Genomic DNA, 23,133 nt, shown 5'->3' with positions numbered 1-23,133 from the left:
ATTTAGTTGGTGCATAAAGACTAGAAGCAGATGACCTCTAAAGCCCACGAATAAACATCCATCCATTCGTTTTCTGTAACTGCTTATCCTCATTGGGGGGTCACAGTGGAGCCTATCCCAGCTAGAGTTGCAAAGGGGTGGAAAGTTTCCAGTAAATTTCAAGCAACTTTCTGGAAACTTTCCATGGGAAGTTAAACTGAAGAATTTTGGAAATATTCCAAAGTCGAAAAATGTATGGGAATTAACTGTAATTTAAACAAACTATCATATTTATGGGAAATTCCCAGTTAATTCCCATAAATTCCTGTTAATTTGCTTAAGTTCCTGTTAATTACCATGGAAAGTTTCCAACTTTGAAAATTCCTGGAATTTAGCAACCCTAATCCTAGCTGACTTTGTGGCGAGATGCAAGGTAACATCCTGGACGGGTCACTAGTTTAGAGTCACCAATAAACCTATTAAGTAAATAGTCCAAAGACTGTTGGGAGGAAGCCGGAGTAATCGGAGAGAACCCACGCAGACACGGGGAGAACCCCGGCCGAGGTTCAAGCCAGGAACCTTCCTGCTGTGAGGTGACAGTGCACCACCACGCCGCAAGAAAAGAACCCAAATATCTGTAGGGTTACTTTTCCCAAGTCAATCCGAGCCTGATTTCTTGAGTCTTCGTGTCCGCAGTATTTTCTTATACTTGCAGTGTAGTGTCAGTCGTCTTATTCATGCAACACAACCGCTTTAAATGAGTGATTAAACTGTGTGAGCAGCACTGAGTTTGAAAACTGTTATTAAATACTTGTATCAGCCCCCTAAATGATGCATACTTGGTACATTTTATCAACATTCTTAACCTGAAATGACTCCCGTCTGTGGCAGAGGTGTTAGATAAGCGATTCAACGTTCAACTACAACCAGGTCTAAACACAGGAACAAACATGTATCACTCAGAACTGTAGTTTTATGTTGTACTATACCTAGCCATGGTTTACTGTAGAAACTAACCTAAGTTTTAAGTTTACTGTTTCAGTATGGGTTCTAAAACACGGATATTGTACTGGATATCTGGCCCTGCTAGTAATACTGAACACAACGTGAAGTGAGATGACTATTATAAAGGTCACAACTATGAGGCCTGAGGTCTTATCAAAGAAGCAACACTGTGAGTTAATGCAGCCGCGATGGTAGCCAGTGTGTTTGGAGTGTGTCGGTTTTAAGGTGCGCGCTCTGGGGAGCTGTTTTCAACCGCTGAACACAGATTCAGCGACCAGAGACCACACTCCACACTGCTCTCACACCACGTTTCATTGTTTAGGGACTCTCCCCTCCTCCTGTCAGTATTTTATGGAGAATCTTTTGGTAGAACGGGGAGAACACAAGCTTGTTGAAGATGACGAGGCGGCTGAAGCGGACGGCGAGCTCCTTCAGCTCCCTGCCGACCGGAGCCAGGCCCCCCGGGAGAGAAGGAGGGGTCTTGTGTTGACTGAACTCCAGGGAAGCCAGGAGGTAGCTCTGAACCCGGGAGTCTGAGGAGGAGACGAGATCTTTGTCACTCCCAAATTCGCAAACCACGCGATCGTACGTGTCACTGCTCTTACCCATCAGCTTGCGGACTGTGTTGTCTGGATGGACGGTGGCTGAGATCTGACTCCTCAGGGTGTTCTTTCGGTCAGCCGAAAACGGAGAGTAGCCGTGCTGGCTCAGACACTGACTCAGCTCAACACACAGTTTCTCCCCGATGGTCGCTAAGGCCTCCTGTGCACTATAAGACCTTGGGGAGAGGAAAGAGGTAAAAGAGAGTAAAACTGGTGCTTCACATCCAGCAGACATGTCGACCCTTCCTCGTCGCTCGCTCTGTTTTTGGTCTGAGAAAAGCTGCATGCGTGACCGTTATACTCACGGTGTGTGCATGTCCGCAAGCATGACACTGACGGTGTTTTTAAGAGTCTCCATCAGGCCCGGCAGGCCTGAGATAGCGTCTCCCGTGGTGGTGTAGACGACAAGAAGCACAGAGCACAGCAGAGCTAACCGCTCGGCCTCCTGCTGCATCTCCTGGAACCGGACCTGATCCATCAACACCGTCTGTGGAGGGATGAGAGGATTGCAGGTTTCCGGCGGCAGAAACACCAAATATACAATGAACGGAAAGGCTGCGTTTACCTCTGGGAAGGGGTCTGAGGCGTGGTCCCACCTCAGCAGGCGTAGGTAGGCGTGATTGTGGACGTTAAGGGGGAGGAGAGAGGGAGGGTCGGATGAGGCGGCGCCGCCGGAACTGTCCGCCTCCGCCTCTCTCAGGCATTTCACCGTGTCCTCGAGCCACTTCTCAGTGTAATCTAAAGCATCTGAGGGAGAACATCAAATCAAAGATGCAACATCCATCCATTTACATACATCTGTGCTACAGGAAGTAGTCATTATTAAAGGCCAGTGTGTAAGACAGATGTTTTCATCAGTGTGTCATCACCTGAAAATAAGAATCTTTGTGTTTTCGTTTACAAACACTGATCTAGAAATGGACTTTTGATTTTTAGGTGAGTTTTTCCTACATGCTTGGAAGGAGAGTATTCATTTGATTGCAATCTGTAACTTCACCGCAAGGTGAAGGGTTGCAAAATCCCAGGCGTTTTCCAAGTTGGAAACTTTCTATGGGAATTTATAGGAATAAACCAGGAATTTACAAAATTGAACGTGAACTTAAATATAGTTGGGGAAAATATATTTTAGCATAACCTTGATTTAAAACAACCAGATTTTGTGTCAAAGTCAGCTGGTATAAGGGTTGCAAAATCCCAGGCATTTTCCAAGTTGGAAACTTTCTATGGGAATTTATGGAAATAAACCAGGAATTTACAAAATTGAAGGTCAGCCCTTTAACAGTGAACTTAAATATAGATGGGGAAAACCAGATTTCATGTCAAAGTCAGCTGGTATAAGGGTTGAAAAATTCCAGAAATTTTCAGTAGTAAGTTGGAAACTTTCCATGGGAAGTAACAGGAATTTAAGGGAATTTAAGGGCATAATATTGTTTAATAAAATAATTCAAACTTGATAAAGTGCTACTTATCTTAAATCTGTTGAAATGTTTTTTAAATTGTATTATTTTAATGTTTAATGCATCTCACTCTGTATCAAACAACCCAAGTCGTCAGACCACTCGTGGAGATAAATCGAGATAAATTACCAAATCTTACTTTGTTTTACCCTACATGGGGAAATTATGGCAATTAAAGCATTTAACTGCCACTGAATTTCACAAAAGTCAGGCTCACCTGTACGTGATGTGTTAGATCTACATGTATATGATAATCCAGTATCTGATGTTTTAACATGAATTATGCAGAACATGGAGGAGTGACTCCTTACTGGGTTGCTTCTCCAGAAACTCCTGGAACTTGCTCCTCTCGTACTCGACCGACTGCTGCATCAGATGAGGCCTGATGCTGCTGACGGCGAAGTTGGCCATGTCCACCTTCATGAGGTCCAGCACGGAGAATATGGCCCTGAGATGGAGGTAATGTATCATATGTCATGAAACTCTATCCTCTCAAAATGTTCTGTGGAGGTCTGAAATCTGAATCCTGGAACTTTGACTGAGTGTGCATTAAATCTGTGGATGCTCATTGATGACCTCACTCCGGAGCAGAGCGGACTTCTGCACTGAAATGAAATCACACGATCTAAAAATAATCCACCATCTGGAACAAACGGGACTAATAATAGCCTCTTACTTGAGCAGAGGCACGATATCGGTGATCTCTTTGAGCTTATTGATGTCCTCGTCTCTGCACGGGGCGCACAGCGAGCCCATCATCTCCACGATGAACTGGGACAGCTGGCTGATGTCGAGCACTCCGTTCTCGGCTTGCTGCTGGATCAAGGGCAGGTCCAGGACCTCGTCGATGCGGGTGCGCAGGCGGCCGTGGCCCGGGAGCAAGAAAGACAGCAGTGTCTGAGGAGAGACGGCGGCAAATGGAAATAAGCGACACTTTGGAGCCATCATTCCACGATGAAAACGAAAAGCGGTGCCTCACCTCTTTAATCTCAGCCAGCAGTTTGATGGCGTGCCCGTACGTCGGCGGATCCTCCTTCATCTGAGCCTCCAAACAGTCCCAGAATGCTTTGTGCATGATCTCCTTCACTCTGCGCTCCAGGCTGGACGGAGACACGGGAGGAACTGTTACTTTTACACTCACTCACATGTGATGGAGAGCTAGAGCTACTGCAGCCAATCAACTTCCCACCTGCCCTCGGGTAGCTCTGTGGGTTTGACTTGAAAAGTGTGGTTGACCAGTATTTCATGGGCCAGAGCCATGTTGGTGACTCCTTTCGCCGTCTCCATCAGCTCCTCCACGGACACGAACCTCGGAGGGCTCGCTGCGAGGGAAGAAAAGAGATGATTTAAAGGATTTGTTCCAACAGAAGAACGTGACGGACGCAGAGCGCTCTGCATCATCGCCGGCTTCACAGTGGGTTTAGTGTGACCGTAGTGAAAGCAGGCACACTACAAGACGTGTTAATCCTGCAATAATCCTGCTGTCAGTGCATCCACAGAGCGCTCTGTGCAGCACAGCTAAACTTCTACTCTTGCCTTGCGATGTAAAGAGGCAGAAAGTTTCTGTTTAATTTCCGGAAATTTTCCATTGGACGTTAAGCTGGGGAATTGTAGAAATATTGAAACAGGATGTTTGTTTCATGTATTAATGTGAGGAAGGTTACATCATGGATGGATTATAGAACTCTTCTTCCAACTGAAGCAAGCGTAAAAACTTCTTTTTCAAATTTTGTTTTCATAGAGACAAACAAACATTGACACCTACAGGAAATTTAGAGTCACAGATTAACCTGTTAGTACCTGGACCGCAGACAGGCCAGAGCCGAGGTTCGAACCAGGAACCTTCCTGTTGCCGTGCCGCCCACTAAACTAGAAATATGTACATTATGTATAGAGATATGGTCACAGGCCACGTGTGAAAGTAATCAGGTCTCAAACAGCCTTGGTTCTTCAATGCACTGCAGAAACCTCGGCGTCATCACTGGTTCCTTCCTGCATTTCTCACTTGAGAAACATTTCAAAAATCTGATAATACCTGTCTGCAAAAAAACAATCTGGAAATTGTGATTCATGCATTCCTAACTAGCCGATGAGACTGCTGGAAGTCACTGCTCTCTGGCATCAGTCTCCGGCTCATCCAGAACTCGCTGCAACATGAAACATGATCCCATCACACCTATTCCGGCATCTACAGAGCGGATTTTAAGATCTTACTGATGTCTGTTAAAGCCCCGAGAGGCCTCGCACCAAGGTATCTAGTCCAACTTTTAGTTCCCTTCATGTCCCCTCTCGCTCCCTGAGGTCTTCAGAAGCTTCATTCCTGGTTGTCCCACAGAGGTGACGGAGCGTTTGCAGTTAACTGTGAATGAGCTGCCTGAGGAGATCAGAGCTGCAGTGTGTCCACGTTTAAAAACGCTCTTTAAAAAGGGACTTCAGCTGATTTGAACCTATTGTTTTTGTGGTTTTGTGGTTTGTTTTACTGTAATGCACTTTGTAACCATGTTTTAAAAGGTGCTATATAAATAAAGTTTATTATTATTATTATTACAGTCTATGGCAGTGCTGCGTTTGATTTGAGTCCTGCAGATATGAAAATGTTCCTAACAGAGGCTCTGAGAGTTCGGAGACTATGCTCCTGAAACTAACGAGGACGGCGATGAAGCAGAGCTGTGCCGTTTGAGTTTATTTGCCAACGCGTGAAGGAATGTCCGACTGAACATTAATATTTCTTCTTCCCCTCCGTACAAAAGGAGGCTTGTTTGTGTTTATGCTAATAACGCAGGGCTGAGGGGGGGAAGAAGCTGATTCCAGATCTGCAACCAGAGAACTCGAAGGTCAACACGGTGACCAGCATCACTACTGTACAGCTCAGAGGATGCGGTCGCCTTGACGACCTGTCTGTCAACATTCAGAGGCGTGTGTGTGTGTGTGTGTGTGTGTGTGTGTGTGTGACTACCCTCCTCACCTTGAGGAGTGCTCTCCCTGTGCGGGCTCGGGGTATTGGCCCGGACTCTCTTCCTCACCGCCTCCTCCTCCTCCTTCGGCTCCTTGTCTCCTCCGCCCTCGAGGTGGTCCGCCTCCTTTGGCATGCTGAGGTCTGCACGATAACACACACACACACACGGTGACGACACATGAAGTGTGTGTGTGTGTGTGATGCAGCTCTGTTGTTGATGTACAGATGGTGACATCACCCACAGTGATGGGGGAGGAGGAGGAGGAGGGGGAGAGAGGAGAGGTAAACAGAACAAAGCATCATGGTCCTTGGAGTCCACTAACCTTGTAGCCGGGCAGCACCGAGGACAGACGGGTTAGCTTCTTCTTCCTCTCAGCGTCAGTCTGTCAGAAACAACAACAACAACAGCTGAGAGTGTGACCACGCGGCTCTGCGTCACAGCGCGCGCACGGTGCGTCCGCAGCTCGAGCCGTCCTCACACAGACAGCACGCTTTGTTTCAGGCTGCGCGAGGAACCGGAGCTCGGTGTCGTCGCAGCCCTGCTCTCATCGCGCGCGTGTGTGTGTGTGTGTGTGTGTGTGTTCGCCGCTTCCTGTTTTGGGTGAGGCTTAACGGCGATGACGTAGCAGTCGAGCCCTCCCGCGCACGCGCACACATACACGCATATATAATAATAATAATAATTATTATTATAATAATATTTATTTATGTGGCACCCTTTAAAAAGGTGCTCTGCCAGCAGGCACGGACATTTAAAAGACAATATAACACATTTAAAAAGAAAGTGAAGCAATGCACCAAAACATAAAACAATAAAATGTAGAAAGATGAAAAACATATAACCATAACTCAATTTTTATGTTTTCTCAGAAATTTACAAAGAAATGCAAAAAAAAATACCCGTGGGACAAAAAAAACAAATCATGGTGCCAAAAACCCGCAGTTCCTCTAACGTCCACTTGAGGCTGGCTCCAGAAGTGAGTCAGTCTCCATAAGTCCCCATGTTAAAAACTTCACAGCAGAAATAAACATGTTTACAGCCTGGTACAAAAAACAGTTATTCCATTTGTTTGCCTTAAAAGAAAATCATTGGAATATACACATATATAGTTTTAATTTACATTTAAGAAAAACACACCCAGGAGTATATGCACTGTTTATTTATTTTAATCAATAATAAAGCAAATCCACAAAAAACAAAAAAAAACAATCATATGCTGGAGATATCTCCCATGAGTCTTTACATCTCCACTAAGATTTATTGTCAAACATTTATTTTAAGTCAGTCAGCTTGTGTTTACATAAAGACTGCTGAGACCGTCACCGTCTTCACAGATCTACAGCACGCTGACGGCAGATTCACCAAAGTACTGGTTAAATATCTCTGGGTGGGCTTGGTAGAACTGTCCGAGCAGACGCTTCCTCTCCTTGGCAGAGATCTTGGTGTCCAGGTGGATGCTGTTCAGCAGAACTCTCAGTTCCTGGTCGGTGGTCTTCTTCGTAGAGTCGGTGTAAGTCCTGCTGGGGACCTGCTGACAGAACGTAGAACCTGAAGGACAGAAAGAGGAGAACAGTGTTAGAATAAGGCTTAGGCCAAACTAACGCAACGACTGTAAAGCTGCAGAAGATCATTTGGCCACCCGGTTCCACATTAGCATTCAATCGAGCTGCGTTTCTAGCTTCCCGATAAATGTATACCCAGCTTTCAGCTCTGTTTTGGTCTCTGCCAACTCCCGAGGGAAAGCTGGCTTGTTACCTACTGAGTACTTCGATCTGTAAAGCAGTTGGTCACTTACTGTCTGTGGGTTTAAACCAAGACACCACGACTGCCTGTGGCTTCTAAAGATGTGAGAAACTTTAGGTAAGTTCAGCTTATCTTTGAGCTGTTCCAGGCAATAAAACAGTGTCATGTTGATGTACGATGTTGCTTTTAATAAATACTATAATCAGTCTTAGAGTCTTGAACTCTGCAGCTGAACAGCAACAGCTAGAACCCAGTGAGAGGGCCAGATTTCTCCCCATGATTACCACTCATGAACTGTCATTTACCGGTCACATCGGGCTGCTTCCCCTGTACGAGGCCGGCCAGCTTGTCGCTCACTCCTTTGTGCAGAGCTCCCGGTATCTGGAGCAAAAGAGAATAAAGTCTGTGGTAACAAATGATTTAATGGCAGGAAACGGTTTTGTCGATTGAATTACACTTGAAAATGTGTCTATTCAACGCAACTTTCCACTTATCCCTTACACAAATGTCTGCGGCAGCATTTTCAGAACTATATTTTGCAACTCAATTTGAGCAATTTGTTTGCGTAACAGTGAGTTACAGCATTGCTTCATGTCAAAGCTCAAACAAACAGCCTCAAACCAACAAAGCAAAGTCCTGCTTGACCTATGGGTAACAAATTGTTGGAGGCCAGACTTTAGTTTGAGGAAGATGTTTTTGAATAACATCTTCAAGTTAATGAGCCGTAACACGCCAGTGTTGGTCACATTGTCTCCTGAGGTTCTGGAGGAAGCATTGTCAAGTCTAATAAACCCTGCTTCACCTTCAAGGAACCCATGACGTTTTCCGATCAGTCAAAGACCTGAAAGACCCAATATGAAGTACGTTTACATTCACATTTATGTCCAGTTGTTGGTAGTGTTGCAGAGGAGGTCCTCTCTGAAGAGCTGGAGGTCTTCAGGAGGTTTGCGAAGGTAGAGAGGGACGCCCCTGATCTGTACGAACTGGTAGGACGTTCCATCAACGGGGAACAACAGACAGAAGTATAATGTATTCTGACTTACCATAAAAATGTCCTTTATGTTGCTGAGCATGAACACCACCATCAGGTCCTCCTTCTCCTTTGACAGAGCCTTGTTGTGGAGGACTGCCCTGAAGAAAGACCTCTTCACTGCCAGTCTGTTCTCCATCTACAGGTTCAACGGCACAGCTTGAACAACAGGTGAAGATGCGGCACCGCCGTGATGATTGGACATTCTTTTCTGACATTTTTAAAAAAAAACAGCTCTCACCTCCTTGTCCAGTTTAATCTCTTGTGGGTCGGCTGCCAGGGCCATGAACGTAAGCAGCCTACGCAGCTCGTCTCTGCGGGCAGGAGGCAGCAGCTTCAGACAAAGCTGCAGAGCCTCGAGAGCCGTGCCCAACTTAGCGTTCCCTGGGAAGGCAAAAGAGACGCAAGGCAGAGTTGGACAACTTAGGTGGGAGAAACTACGAGACTTCACAATCCTGGCTTACCCAGCAGGTCAGTGATGGCGGTGTAGATGTCAGTCATGTGCTCGGGCAGCAGTGGAGGCCTGTCGGTGTGGCTGTAGTGTTTCATCAGGGACCCGTACAGCAGCATTTTACACTGGGTCAAAACACTCTGAGAGAGACCAGGATCCTCATCAGTGTCGTTGACCGGGGTGGACACAGACCTCAGAGACTGCACTGGAGCCAGGAACACAGAAATGTACATGTGTAGTGGAATATTGTTGGAAGTTGTAGAGCTTCAAGTATACAAATTGTATTTCAGAAGTGAGGACAGCAGCATTTTGAGACTATGAGAAGGACCAACCCCCCCTATTCTGAGCACTCGCCTCCATGTTGTGAACTGCTACCAGCTGGCGTTTGGTCACAGCTGTCCTGTTCTTGCAGGAAACATTGAGGCAGCTCCCTGCTCAGCTCCACCACCGGCTGATCAGGGAGGAAGTCCAGACAGTCCAGAGCTGCGCAGAGCCACTCATCTTCCCTGAGGGAGCGATGGAAAACAAGTCATTTCACTGCATTAAAGAACACAAAAGAAGCTACAGAACAACGTCACATTTAAATATACAATCACATAGATCAATAAAACCAGCACATTATTTTCAAAGCCAAACACACTGGGAGTCCCTGAAGGCCTTGAGGATCTGTCTGTCCAGGTGGTTGCTGCTGTAGATCAGGTCCGGGTTACTGTGAGCCAGCCGGTGTGATGGAGGAGAGGAAGGAGTCTGGCTGCACTGCAGCACTCCTTCCAGTAAGGGGAGCTCCACCAGGTTTAACAGCCTGAGCAGAGTCTGCTCCTGCCACACCTCGTCTACCACTGGGAACACATAAAAATCATATTTTACTATAGTATATTTTTATGTTTCATGGGACACAAAGTTCATTTTTAACAATAGGAATACAGTCCTACATTTACATTTAGTCATTTCAGCTGATGCTTTTATCCAAAGCAACTTCCAATACAGGAAAACAATCAATGTACAGTGTGACAAGAACATGTTAGTGCTGGTTGTTGGTCGTGTTGGTGAACTGGTAGGACGTTCCACCAACGGGGAACAACAGATGAGAAGAGTTTGGGTTGCAACAATCGAGAGGTAATCCAGATAAAATATAGATCCATCTTTAACAAGAGAAGGCAACACAACAAGGTGAAACACACGCACATATTGTCTTACATGACTTTGGTAAAACAGTGTCAGTGTGCATTCTGCTGGGACTCAGACTGTCCACCGGAGGCTCCACAGACAGGCCGGCAACGGCAAGAGTGTCCAGCTGGTTGGCTTTTATGGATGTCTGAGTGTATTTGACAGGCGTGGACATCTGAACATGTGACCCGGTGGGATATGTCTGCTCCTCCTGGCTGGAGTGTAAAACAAAGACAGCTGAGAGCTCGTGCCGTGTCGGGGACGTGTCAGGAAAGTCATACGAACATGGCTTGAATGATCTAGACTCAAAACCTGTCTGAAGGAGCGCTGCAGAAGAGTTTCTGGATCCCGTTCACAAGCGTGCCTCTTTCCAACTCGTCGACTGATGGAGTACACACACCTACAAACCTGTGTGTAAGAAAATCCACACATATTAACACGTCCACAGCGGACGGACGTTTGTCTTTTGAGTTTGAATCTAACCTGTAAAGAGCGCTCTTGCTGTCCTGGAACACATCCTGCTTCTTGTCTCTGCCAAACACTTTGGTTCCCACCGCCTCGAACACGTTACAGTCCAACAGAGCCTGGCACACACACACCACTTTGTCCCGGGACACAATGGCACCTTTTACATTTGAACCAAACAGAGGAGACTGATCAGGAGATGCTTTGTGTCCAACAAAATCCACCCAATTATTTGATGTCAAATGTGAGAACACACACCCTCGAATCCTTTGACACGGTTAATATGTTCTGCCACCACGTCAGCGGCCTCCGAGCCGAGGAAACAGTCACCATGAGACTTGAGGTGGACTCGTCGACGCTTCACCGTCACAGAGGACCTGAGGTGGGAGATGAGGCCGCTCCACATGGAGACGGACTGGACTGGTTTACAGAGCACCCCATGTGCTGAGACAAAGACACAGAGGAGAATCAGTATCAGGAGTGACAAAGCATGGAGGAATATGAAGGCCAGGCTGAAGTCAGTGTGTTCAGGTCATCATGAGCAGGCCTCTCTCTCTAACACCTTTGTCTTACCTTGAGGACGCACACACAGCTTTTCTGCAAGGTTCAGCGCCGCGGCTCTTTCTTTTATTGAGGTCATGTCTTTAACAGATGGTGGAAACACGGGCACAGGTGAGTGGGCGCTTTGTTTGGCTGATAAAAAAAGTGCAGGAGAGCCACAAACCGTCAAACACAAACCGTCAAACACAAACCGTCCACGCAGAGGCGCCTGTGCTGCGGGTGCAGTTCCCAAACCCGGCCGCTAGATGGCGCCAAAGACTAAGTCACAGTGACTGACAGTGCTCGCCTCTCACACGCAGTTTACCTGACGTGTGTTCACATTAACACATTTAAAACATAGAATATTTATTTATCATATGTTTTAGTCAGTGTGTTGTATTTAGTCTCTCTGCCAACAGCTGACCGGCCTCACCTGCCTCCTTCCCGCCGGCAGAGGGCGCTGTGACGGCGGCTTCCTGTTCCTCCTCCTCGGCTGATTAGCGACGGTAATGTAGCATCATCAACGCAGCACAGTTTTAATGAGACTAATTAACTCAAAACAACTCAGAGTTTGTCTAATAGAGATAATCAGGCGTTTTTAAATAATATATCTGACAGTTAATGGACAAACTAGCCCCGTGTTTTTGTTAGCTGATTTAAAGCTAACTAACGGCTAAGTTAGCTTTAGGTCAAGGCTAATGTTTAACGGCATACAGGATTGTGATGAGTCATGATTTATGTGATTTAAGTCATGATTTGTGTGATTTAAATCATGATTTATGTGATTTAAGTCATTTATGTGATTTAAGTCATGATTTATGTGATTCAAGTCATGATTTATGTGATTCAAGTCATGATTTATGTGATTCAAGTCATGATTTATGTGATTTAAGTCATGATTTGTGTGGTTTAAGTCATGATTTATGTGATTCAAGTCATGATTTATGTGATTCAAGTCATGATTTGTGTGATTCAAGTCATGATTTGTGTGATTCAAGTCGAGATTTATGATTTAAGTCATGATTTATGTGATTTAAGTCATTTATGTGATTTAAGACTTAAATCAAATAAATAAAAACTTAAATTTTAAGTCATGATTTGTGTGATTTAAGTCATTTATGTGATTTAAGTCATTATTTGTGTGATTTAAGTCATGATCTGTGTGATTTGAGTCATGATTTATGTGATTGAAGACAAAATATAAAGCACAGCTATACCAGATTTATGTTTGAAATGTAGTAAATTTTCTCTACAACTTTAAAATACTACGAATAATACCTGAAAATACCTAAAAAAGACTTTTTTTGTATTAATGACATATATACGTGATAAAAACGCTTAAACATAATTTTTTATAGCTTTATGGGTACTTTTAACAGTTAAAAAATTTAGAAGAAATTACTATGAAATAATATAATTTAGCACAAAATTCGTCTCAAAAGTTAAAAACACAGTAATTAACTAATACTGTTGATGAACTGAGCAGCACAGCAGCTTTTTTGACCTGTAAGTCCAACTCAACAATTAAGGTCCCATTCCATTTATTGCACCCTGACTCCGTTTGAACTGAATGGAACGCAGCCTTAATTAGTAACACCTGTGTTTACTATTTAACGTCAGAATGGCTGCCGTGAAATAAAATATAAAGTCTTTATTGATAAATCAAGGCTCAAATTTGGTGTGTCCCAACCAACCGTGGCTGTGAAGTGGAAGTGCCAAAAACAAACTGCAGTTTCTCTACCGTCCACTTGAGGCTGGCTCCAGAAGTGAGTCAGTCTCCATAAGTCCCCATGTTTAAATGTCAAATGTCTTTGATTGACAGGTGGGTGCTGTTACAGATGGCTCATTTGAGCAACCAGGCTTCATTCAGGCATCCTTGTAAGCTGTAACAGTGTGACGGTGATCCAACATGAAGCTGAGGCAGATAAATGGAATGCAGCCATCATTATATTCAGATTATTCCATACTGTGACGTGACAGCATGTCTAATGGAAACAGGCCAGTGACTGTACCGCCCTCAGCTTCGCTGTGATTACTTGTATCACAGTCTCCGGCTGTGGTTCAACTTTTCTTTACAGAACAGTAACTAACTTAACTCAGCCGGCGGTGATAGAGATGTCGTGTTGTCTCGTTTAATGGACTCCTTTTTAATTTGTCCTTTCTTTCACAGAGTGGACTTGGTGGTTAATACCTGCTCGACTGAATCGCGGAGAGAAACGAATAAAAAGACATCGCCGTCTCCTCCCCCTCGCTCGCTCGCCACACACACACACTCACGACGAGCACGTACGCCGCCATCGCACTTTGACACACTAACACACCCGCCCCTCCCTCCCTCCCTCCTCGGCCTGGGGTCATACTGTCATTTTATGATTGTAGCCAATTCTAGCAGGGATCATTTAATTCTCCAACATGATTGATACCAGCGCAGGTTAAATGGGAGAAAAAAGGTCCATTCTATTAAGAGATCAGCGGCTAGTGGAGACCTCCCACTTAAATAGTCATATTTTCCCATAGGTGTGTGTGTGTGTCACTCAGTTTCTTGGGACGGAGACAGTCGCAACGGGATCCATCCACAGGTCAAATTAAATAACCCAGATAATTTAAAAAGCAATGACAGCACAATTTGTCCATTGGGTGTTATTGCCGTGACCCCTATTAGTGTCAATGGGCTGCTTCGTTTGAACCTCGATGGCTTTATCAAGGTGTTATCGTCTCGCCGGTGTACAACAAAGAAAGAAAACGCTCATTCCAAAGCCATTAGGTGAGACTGTAGTGATTGAGAAACATTACGAGGCTTTAATGTGCCAGCCTATTATTTCTAATAAAATCATTTAGGGGTAAAAATTGCAGATGAGGAAGCAATTATGAGCTTCTAAGAGTGTTAACGGCCAATTCTATTAACCTTTTTCAACAGAATTTCTTTTGATTAACAGGCAGAGGCCCAAGGGGACCTTGGACTTTGCCTGAAACAACTCCATGGATCTGAGCACAGAGCCCGGGACACTCCCCACCCACACCACCGTGAGTTATGACTTCTGACAGCAAGAAGGACGTTCATCATCAGACTTATTTATTCATGATAAGATTAGATGAAGTTTTTTTAAAGACTCGGTTTACTTCTCAGAAACAAAACATGGAATATTTTCTGCATGTTTCCTGTTATCCGTTAAACTTCTCTAACTGTTTGCACTGCATGTTTTTCTCCTGCAGGTAGGTCGACCGGAGCCGTCACCGCCCAGCAGCGCTCGCTGTCAGACAGAAAGCGGAGGCACCATCTTACTGCAGCTGTTGGAGTTTAAAACCCGTCTGCTGGAGGTTGTGGAGGAGCTGCACATACGGAGGGTACGGTAGCAGTTTGGCGTCAGATTGTGGCTGTCACGAGATGTTTGTGCCAGTGACGGTAAAAAGTTTGGACGACGTGCGCGTAACGTCAGAACGTTAGAACGAAGAAGCTTAAAATATGTGGCTCTGGCTGCTTCCCCGTTCATGACAACTGTACTGAGGGTGAATTTATATACAACTCACCTGTTCACATTATATTAAGGCTTAAAGTTATGCAGGATTAAGAGCGTGGACGCTTTGATTGACAGGTGTGTGCCATCACAGGTGGCTTGTTTGAGCAACCAGGTGCCAGGTCCGTCATATTTTGAGTGTGATGTCACGCATACGCTGTCCATTGTTTGTACTGTCAACTGATCTGAGGTCGACCAACAGCGTAAATGTAAAGGTCGATATAACAACTATATCTCGGAGCAGATAGCCGGCTGTCGGCTGCAGGAACTGGTGGGTGGACGGAGTAATGAAGTTTGAGTTTGGTGCATTGAGAGCCATCTTTGTGTAGATGAACCTACATCATGGACGCTTAATCAACTTCGTTATCTAACTTTTTTGTTAAGGCGTTTCTGGGACGAAGCAGCTTCGATGGTTTCCAGTGAAGAAATGACAAAACATGTGAATCATTTTCAGCCCTGCTCACTTCCTCTGTTCCTCTGCGTCGCATCACCACTTACTGAGAAGAGCTCGGACACTAATGGGGCCCCGTTTGGCTGAAGAGCGGCGTCGCTTCATAGAAATAAGATGGGAGGAAGCCAGTTGCCCCCTTTTTTTTTTTTGTCCATCTGGACGATAAGAGCCATGCACATCCCATCAAGAAGGAGATCACATAAAACCATTTGACCCCTGACCAATAAGTAGAGAGAGAATTTGTTTGTGAAAGTACCAAAAATAAAAAGAAATGCTTTGTGGCCTCCAGCAACACATTCGCAGTGTGCTTACAGGTTACGGATGTCGGACGTTTTGGTTTTTTATTGTTATAGTCGTGTTAACTGGGACACAAACACGAGATGGTGTTTTAGTGTGATCGTCCTCAGGCGCTGCTGCTGCTGCTATCAAATCAACACTTTGTAGCTGTGTCGTTCACGGGTGGTGGGGTGGAGAAGCGAGAGGATGTCATGATGGTGCCGGACATTCCTCAGCAGGTCAAATTCCAGCCGGTTTGTTTTTTCATACAGTGCAACCTCCCGCTTTAGTCGACGCGGTGCACACTCTGCAGGAAAACATGCCGTTAAAGGTGATCGTGATGTTCGTCTTCCACCTAAACTATGGAATAAAAAGCTTGTTTTTCATCACCAGATACTTTTTTACTTTAAAGTCCATTCAGAACAGCAAATATATGAGGAAAATCACAGATGCTGTGACATTATTCAGCATAATATCAGCTCTAAGTTGATCTGCAGATGCCTGTTTTTGATTTACATGGATCACCAGGCTTAATGAAGCTTTCTAGTGTCTTTTACACACACACACACACACACTCACATAATTATTCCTCAGTGGAAAAATAACAGCTTTATCTCCTGTGCACTCCTTCTTCTTCTTCTTCTTTTTTTTTTTAAAGTGCAGTGCCACGCTAGTAGCACACTTTAATAGGAACTTATAAAATAAACTGGAGCGAGTTAAACCGGCTCCCACGTGCACATAAAAAAGTCCCGTGGATATAGAGAGCAATTGACTTTTACCTGCCTTTCTTCTCCGAGAGGGGAAGAGGGAGGATAGGGATGGCTTTCTACAAATATCACCTCCCCTCTCTAATGTTCCTCTTTCTCTATACGGAGGAATGAACCACCAGGCGGGTGGGGGGGAACTTGGTGCAGCTTTGGCTCAGCTCCACAGAGTTATCTGCCTACAGGATGGATGCAAAGTGGATTTTTCAGTTGCTAACATTGTCTTTCAATCAGCAGGTGTCTGATTGTGAATCTCTCTCTTTTTGGGGCTTCAGGATGCAGAGACACGCTTTGAGGATCAGATCAGCACGCTGGTGTTGGAGAAACAGGAGCTGGAGTGGGAGAAGGTGCGGCCAGCTGCCAGCTTTCATAGTTACAAAATCATGTGTGCACAAACAAATAAGAACATCTAGATATTTCATACGACAGGAATCCCTTCAACATCAAGCTGAAACGATGTCAAAGCAGCACACAGAGTCGCTCACCAGCGTGAAGAAGCAGGTTTGTTTCCGCTGCGTGGTTACAGATTTTAAGATGTACTGTAAATAAGATTTGCTTCTGAAACTTCCCCTTTCTCAAGTTTCAGGCCAAAATAAGAAACATCGAGGAGGAGAAGGTATGAAGAGCTTATTCCCAAACACGTCAACGTGACACTCTGAGTATTTTATTCAATTAATGTTTTTTAGTGGAGTAGTAAATTCACTCATCTCCGTTGCACAATCTTGGCCCCAGCAGTGGATTCTTTTGCGGTGCGCTTCGGTATTTATTGCTTCTTCTTCTTCTTTTTTTTTTGACACAATAATAATCTAACATTTCAGGGGAAATACCAGGTCAGCGCTGAGCTAAAAGACAAGGAGATTAACAACTTGAAAGAAGAGCTGAAGGCACTACAGGTACTTCCCTCTGTCTCACACACCAGCAATCCCACTCATCCCATCATCTTTCTTTCTGTCTCTACTTCTTTCTTTAAAATCAGGAAAAAAGAGAGTAAATAAAGAAAGCTTATGGTGATCAGAGTCGAGGGCGTGAGGCCTGCTCCAGTCTGGCTCCCAGAGCGTTCGTCTTCAGGCCTGACACCACAGAGGTGATATACGGCCGTCCCCGCGGTCCGCTGCACTTTAACAGCCCAGCCGTGTTACAGAGACAATAGAGACCGTTTTTGATATTCTATCTGGGAGACGCCAACTAAAGCGAGGCCCAGCAGTGTGTGTGTGTGTTTGCATTGCTCTCGGGACACGGTCTGGTGGATTCCTTTTAATTTCACACGTTTTCACATCAGTGGCAGTCCCGATGGGAGGGAGTTAATTGCCGTACCTTGACCGTCTGCTCCATTGGAACAGTATGGTTCAATTAATCCATAATTAAATCTAAATAATTCATCACAGGAGTTATTTTAATCTCAATAAACAACCTGGCTTTTATTATTTATAAATCTCAAAATCACATAAATGATAGCGGCATAATAACGAAGGCAAATTTAATCGTGATACAGACTTAAGCGATATTACATGAGAGGGCGTGCTTTAACGTCAATATTGGTGCGACAGTGATAATAATTGTTTTTGTTTCCATGGAAATACACAGGGTATGACTAATATCTGGAAAACAATCATAGTGGTAGACTCTTATATGTGTTTGAATCCACTTTACTACTCCAGGAAGTAGTCCGAGCCTTACCAACCTGCAACAGAGACAATTTCTACCCCCAGTAGAGTTTCACAAACTGAATAAATACCACACATATAAACACTAAACTGAATAAATACCACACATATAAACACTAAACTGAAAAAATACCACACATATAAACACAAACTGAATAAATACCACATATATAAACACTAAACTGAATAAATACCACACATATAAACACTAAACTGAATATATACCACACATATACAGTGGTCCCTCGTTTATCGCGGGGGATACGTTCTAAAAATAACCCGCAATAAACGAAATCCGTGAAGTAAGTTTTACAATTATTATACATGTTTTAAGGCCGTAAAACCCCTAACCACACACTTTTATACACCTTTTTACACGCATTTTGTACAGTACTCCCTTAAACAGGACGCAGAACACATGTGCGGTTCTCCCTTAGCCAATTTAGGACGCAGAACACAATGCACGTTCATACTGTACAGTACGCTGTAAAAAAAAAAAAGCAAAATTACACTAAAAAAATCCGTGAAACAGCGAGTCCGCGAAAAGTAAACGCTAAACTGAATAAATACCACATATATAAACACTAAATTGAATAAATACCACATATATAAACACTAAACTGAATATATACCACACATATATACACTAAACCGAATATATACCACACATATAAAAACTAAACTGAATAAATACCACATATATAAACACAAACTAAAGAAATACCACACATATAAACACTAAACTGAAAAAAATACCACATATATAAACACAAACTGAATAAATACCACATATATAAACACTAAACTGAATAAATACCACACACATAAACACTAAACTGAATAAATAATGAAATGAAATCCATGAAATAATATTTCCTTTCTTGTGTTGCTGCATCATTAGAGAAAGTAATTCAATCTAATCATAGCGCTCTGACAGAAAGTGACAAACAGAAGACCTCGTACCACCTCAGAAGATATTTGTCTCTCCGAGCACCGCCATCATGACAGCGTAGGCCTGTAGGGCCTGTTCCAGTACAGACAGTTCATGACAGGCAGGTTCATTCATAATAAGAGTCTTTTTTTGTTGTTGTTGACTGAACAGAACCAGAACCAGAGCTACTCGGGTGCAAAAGAGGTTCTCTTGATCCTGATATTTCACATTTGGAGCCCTGATTACATTTCTGTGATCTCTAAGTTGAACTATTGTCATTCAAAACAAAGTATTAAAGTAATATTACATGTTTCTAAATTCATTTATTTTGTTAGAAAAACATGTATTTCAGAGATTGCTCCACGTACCACCAGTGGTACTTGTACCACAGATGGAGATCAAGTGATTTATTTATTTTTTTGTCTGGTCTCCTCTAGTTCAGTGTGATGACGTTCTGTTTTGAATCACTTGAACATGACATTTGAAGAGGTCACTATATTTCACTGTTTAAATGACTAAATGATTTACCAATAATGAAACAGCAGCTGACACATCAGTCCATTCAGGGAGAACTTCTGTGTGTGTAATGTGCAAAATTCTTGATTGTAACATCTCATTCTATGAATTCTTTGTATCCCACGATGCTCGTCTGAGTTCTTTGTCTCATTGATCTTCTTTTACTGCTGTTTCACAGTTGCTGAAGTACAACTTGGAGAAGAAATCAAGCGAGCTGGTAAGGAAGGATTTTCCACTTGTACAAATTGTTGGCAGGGGATTGGTGGGAGTGAGAAAAATTAAAAGAGGAGGATGAGGGAACGGTGCTAAGGAGAGATGGCTTTGGAGGGAAGAGCTCATCAGGAGTAACGGATAGGGAGTGTGTGACACTTTGAACTGCCAGCACAGCAGAGAAAATATCTCTATTAAAATATTTTATAACCCGGGCTTCGCTCGGTTTAACCTTCTTCACATAACAGCCGCTCGGCAGAGTGAGAGGGAGTCGAAGCAAGGCCGGTGTATTGGAAGAGAGGGAGTGAGAATGAGAGTGAAGGGAGTGAGTGGGACATCGAGACAGAAGAAAAGAATCTGCTCAGCTTGATACAGACAATCAAACTATAATGGCAGTTTGAAGAGCGATAAAGCGCTCTGAGGCATGCGCTGAGTTGATTCCTTCATTCCCCCCCTGCCCAAAAAAACACGAACCTCTCATCCACTTGACGGCTGTTTCCCGTGTTGTATTGTGTGTCCGACGAAATGAGTACAGATAGAGCCTCCAGCCAATTAGCTGTGCTTGACAGAAAGACTGAAAGCACAGGGAAACAGCAAGCCCAACTCTGTCCTAAGTTAAAACAGACCAGAGCCTAAGAAGCTCCTGGAGTCTTCATCACTAGTAGGTGGGTTCTGGTGCCTTTGGACAATTCAGTTCAACTTTATATATACAGTGCCAAATCATAACAAAAGTTACCTCATGACACTTTGCATGCAGAGAAGGTCTAGACCGTACTCTTTGTAATGTTATCTACAGAGACCAAACAGTTCCCACCATGAGCAAGCACTTGGCGACGGTGGCAAGGAAAAACTTTTCAATGCACAAAAACCTTGAGCAGAACCCGGATCATTGGTGGTTGAGTTAAAGAGAGAGAAAGAGGGGTAAAGCCATGTTAACTCAGGACCACAGCAGCAGGCTTGATCAATACCCGATCTCGGTGTAGCCACGATCCACGAGAACCTGTGAGATGAGAAAGCAGAAAAAGCAGTAGAGCTGGAGGCCAGGCTGATCCCATCCAGAGTAACTGTATCTTTGGAAAGAGAGTATCTGAGGCGTTTGGATCCAGTTACAAGAACTTTGGTTTCGTCTGAGTTTAACATCAGAAAATTGCAGCTCATCCAAGTTTTTATGTCCTCAAGGCATGTTTGAAGTTTAGCTAACTGATTGGTTCCATCAGGCTTGATCAATAAATATAATTGGGTATCATCAAGGTAACGATCAAAGTTAATGGAGTGATTCTTAATAATGTTCCCTAAAGGAAGCATATTTAAGCTTGAATAGAAGTGGTCCGAGTGCAGAACCTTGTGGAACTCCATGACTAACATTCACAAAATGTTGAACTACTTCTTTAAGAAGAAACATTTACAGTTCATCCATTTGTTTATTGTTGCAGTATTTTTGGAGCTAAACATGTGTTGTTGTCGTGTTTCTGCACTCTGCTTCCACAGATCTGTTTGTGAGTCAACTTTTTCTGTCTGTAGGGGGCGCTCATCTCTTTCTCTCTCTTCCACCACAGGAACAGAAACTGGCGTTGCAGAGCAGGTCAAAGGACAGCCACTTGAACCAGCTGGGGGAGGTCGAGAAACGTTTCGGCGCTCTGTCGAGGCAGTGCGCCGCGGTCAAGCAGGCTCACGAGAAACTGGAGCAGAATGGTAACAAATGCGTGATGTGTATCCACGCACAGAAAGACAGATGCATACACATATGTTTAGAGATTTAACTATGCTGCAAACAACATGCAGTACATGCTACTGAAGGTTACTGAGTGTGTGTGAGTGTTTAGTTTATGAGATCTTAGCAGAAGGGGCCCTGTTTTGCCCCTGAATTCTTCAGGGTACGAATGTAACAAGGTGCTGGAAACAATTCACAGGGATTCTGGTCCATGCTGACGTGATACAGTGGTATAACACAGCTCTCTCAGAATTTTTCAGCAGCACATTAATTCCTGCAAATATCCAGTTTCACTTCATCTCAAAGATATTATTTTGGGGTCGAGATCTGGGTAATGAGCAGAGTTCACTGTCAAACGCTCCTCCGGGGTATATACTGATAAAGACGTGGCTATGAAGAGATCTCCTGGGTCAACAGCAATAGTTTAGTGTTCGACAGTACCACAGGGCTTTATGTGAGCCAATAAAACATTCCCACAACGTTAGTACCAGCAAGCCGTGCTCCATGGATCCCTGCTGTTGACAACGAATATGCATCCTGCTGTTAAATTAGACATTTTGCTGCTCTTTATGTGGCTTACTCTACTCGTTCCTACTGCAGAACAGAAGCTTCAGGCTTCAGTGTGTTCTAAGAGGAACCCCAAACTATGTTAAAGCTCTAGAGCAACAGTTCCCAACCTTTTTTCTTCCTCTTTCATTGAGCGTCCCGACGTCTCCAGACTTTTATTGATAATTCATACGACATCCAACACATAACAATAACTGATCACCAAACATGAATGCAATATCTGCAGGAAGTCTGTGTGAAACGAGCGATTTGAATGAATGAGCAGATTATTTCCTTTCGTTTAGGAATTTTAGGAACTATTAATCAGCTTTGACAGATTCAGTATTTTACTCTCCCATGGCACTTGGTGTTCTACTCTTTGGTTGTTGTAACTGTGTTCTTTCCAAATGAACAATCAGGCAGAGATTAGAAAGTGAAGGCTCAGTGACAGTAGGGTGGGTTCAGGTCTCCACTGTGTCTTTATACTGCAAGATTGTTTTTGTCTTTATATCGTAAATAATAATCTGAACTTTAGAAATGACAGTTTAGTTTTCTTTTCTCACACCCCTTCAAGTCATGCTCAAAATATATGGCACCATGTTGGTTGTACTGCTTCTTTCGCCTCATGACTAATCTAAAAATCGTCAAAGATGTTGATCATCGGCCAAATGACGCCATCTGTGACAACACCCACCTGTCAATCAAAGCGTCCACGCTCTTAATCCTGCATAACTTTAAGCCTTAATATAATGTGAACAGGTGAGTTGTATATAAATTCACCCTCAGTACAGTTGTCATGAACGGGGAAATTAGCTACAGAGACCAAAACTGTTTTTTGTACCAGGCTGTAAACATGTTTATTTCTGCTGTGAAGTTGGACATTTGGACATGGGGACTTATGGAGACTGACTCACTTCTGGAGCCAGCCTCAAGTGGACGATTGAGGAATTACAGTTTTCCGCAATTGGTTCATTTCCCGGACACGGGGGTTGGTGCTTGATTGCGACCCCCAGTGAAGCTTCAGTGGTGGTTGGGAACCACTCAAAACAAATCCCAGCTTTCATATTCAAACCTTCTTAAATCAGGTGTCTTACCCGTTGGATGGTTCAGTCAAAAAGTAAATGAAGCTCTGGACTCAGATTTAATATAGTCC

General features: G+C 43.9%; 4 protein-coding genes across 15 annotated transcripts in view; 1 reads left to right on the top strand and 3 right to left on the bottom strand.

Annotated features, from left to right (window-relative positions):
• herc56.1 (HECT and RLD domain containing E3 ubiquitin protein ligase 56.1) overlaps positions 1-23,133 on the bottom strand; it is an 820,440-nt gene that overhangs the window by 714,481 nt on the left and 82,826 nt on the right. The window lies entirely within an intron of this gene.
• Positions 1,197-6,562, bottom strand: tcp11l1 (t-complex 11, testis-specific-like 1). Its single transcript, XM_019261357.2, has 10 exons — positions 6,323-6,562; positions 6,009-6,140; positions 4,233-4,365; positions 4,023-4,143; positions 3,720-3,940; positions 3,355-3,491; positions 2,152-2,333; positions 1,892-2,073; positions 1,590-1,762; positions 1,197-1,517 (listed from the first exon to the last, which is right to left on the bottom strand). The coding sequence occupies exons 2-10, from the start codon at positions 6,130-6,132 to the stop codon at positions 1,303-1,305; spliced, it is 1,488 nt and encodes a 495-aa protein (XP_019116902.1). The 5' UTR covers positions 6,133-6,140; positions 6,323-6,562; the 3' UTR covers positions 1,197-1,302.
• Positions 3,395-23,133, top strand: part of ccdc73 (coiled-coil domain containing 73) — a 60,461-nt gene continuing 40,722 nt past the window's right edge. For 5 of the 10 annotated variants that reach the window (XM_027272341.1, XM_027272339.1, XM_027272337.1 and 2 more), the window contains exons 1-9: positions 11,730-11,902; positions 14,333-14,420; positions 14,610-14,741; positions 16,678-16,749; positions 16,832-16,903; positions 16,983-17,018; positions 17,221-17,295; positions 19,692-19,730; positions 21,280-21,415. In XM_027272341.1, coding sequence (XP_027128142.1) covers positions 14,376-14,420; positions 14,610-14,741; positions 16,678-16,749; positions 16,832-16,903; positions 16,983-17,018; positions 17,221-17,295; positions 19,692-19,730; positions 21,280-21,415 — 607 coding nt within the window. In that variant the 5' untranslated portion in view covers positions 11,730-11,902; positions 14,333-14,375. The other 5 variants (XM_027272333.1, XM_027272334.1, XM_027272338.1 and 2 more) reach the window with 5 other exon arrangements.
• On the bottom strand, positions 7,083-11,917 carry LOC104938320 (DEP domain-containing protein 7-like). 3 transcript variants are annotated; one of them, XM_027272345.1, is made up of 13 exons: positions 11,830-11,917; positions 11,430-11,549; positions 11,115-11,300; positions 10,875-11,016; positions 10,704-10,799; positions 10,422-10,606; positions 9,865-10,063; positions 9,579-9,730; positions 9,238-9,429; positions 9,015-9,157; positions 8,787-8,912; positions 8,049-8,124; positions 7,083-7,548 (listed from the first exon to the last, which is right to left on the bottom strand). In XM_027272345.1, the coding sequence occupies exons 2-13, from the start codon at positions 11,494-11,496 to the stop codon at positions 7,337-7,339; spliced, it is 1,776 nt and encodes a 591-aa protein (XP_027128146.1). In that variant the 5' UTR covers positions 11,497-11,549; positions 11,830-11,917; the 3' UTR covers positions 7,083-7,336. The 3 variants fall into 3 exon arrangements, with proteins under 3 accessions (XP_027128146.1, XP_027128147.1, XP_027128148.1); XM_027272346.1 differs by lacking the exon at positions 11,830-11,917 and adding an exon at positions 11,595-11,706 and having other exon boundaries at positions 11,430-11,498; XM_027272347.1 differs by lacking the exon at positions 11,830-11,917 and adding an exon at positions 11,609-11,627 and having other exon boundaries at positions 11,430-11,498.

Source organism: Larimichthys crocea, chromosome XX, assembly GCF_000972845.2.
Source record: "Larimichthys crocea isolate SSNF chromosome XX, L_crocea_2.0, whole genome shotgun sequence".
NCBI lineage: Eukaryota > Metazoa > Chordata > Actinopteri > Sciaenidae > Larimichthys > Larimichthys crocea.
Note: the sequence above shows the minus strand (reverse complement) of the source record. Positions and strands in the feature narration are given on the sequence as shown.

Excerpts from the sequence above, each read along its gene's own strand:
- tcp11l1 (XM_019261357.2), bottom strand. The coding sequence starts at position 6,132 with ATGCCAAAGGAGGCGGACCACCTCGAGGGCGGAGGAGACAAGGAGCCG. Across the intron at positions 4,366-6,008 it reads CAGGGAGAGCACTCCTCAAG|CGAGCCCTCCGAGGTTCGTG; the intron begins GTGAGGAGGGTA and ends CTTCCCTCGCAG. Across the intron at positions 2,074-2,151 it reads CCTCAGACCCCTTCCCAGAG|ACGGTGTTGATGGATCAGGT; the intron begins GTAAACGCAGCC and ends ATCCCTCCACAG.
- LOC104938320 (XM_027272345.1), bottom strand. The coding sequence starts at position 11,496 with ATGACCTCAATAAAAGAAAGAGCCGCGGCGCTGAACCTTGCAGAAAAG. Across the intron at positions 8,125-8,786 it reads ACATAAAGGACATTTTTATG|ATACCGGGAGCTCTGCACAA; the intron begins GTAAGTCAGAAT and ends CTTTTGCTCCAG. Across the intron at positions 7,549-8,048 it reads GAAGCAGCCCGATGTGACCG|GTTCTACGTTCTGTCAGCAG; the intron begins GTAAATGACAGT and ends TCTGTCCTTCAG.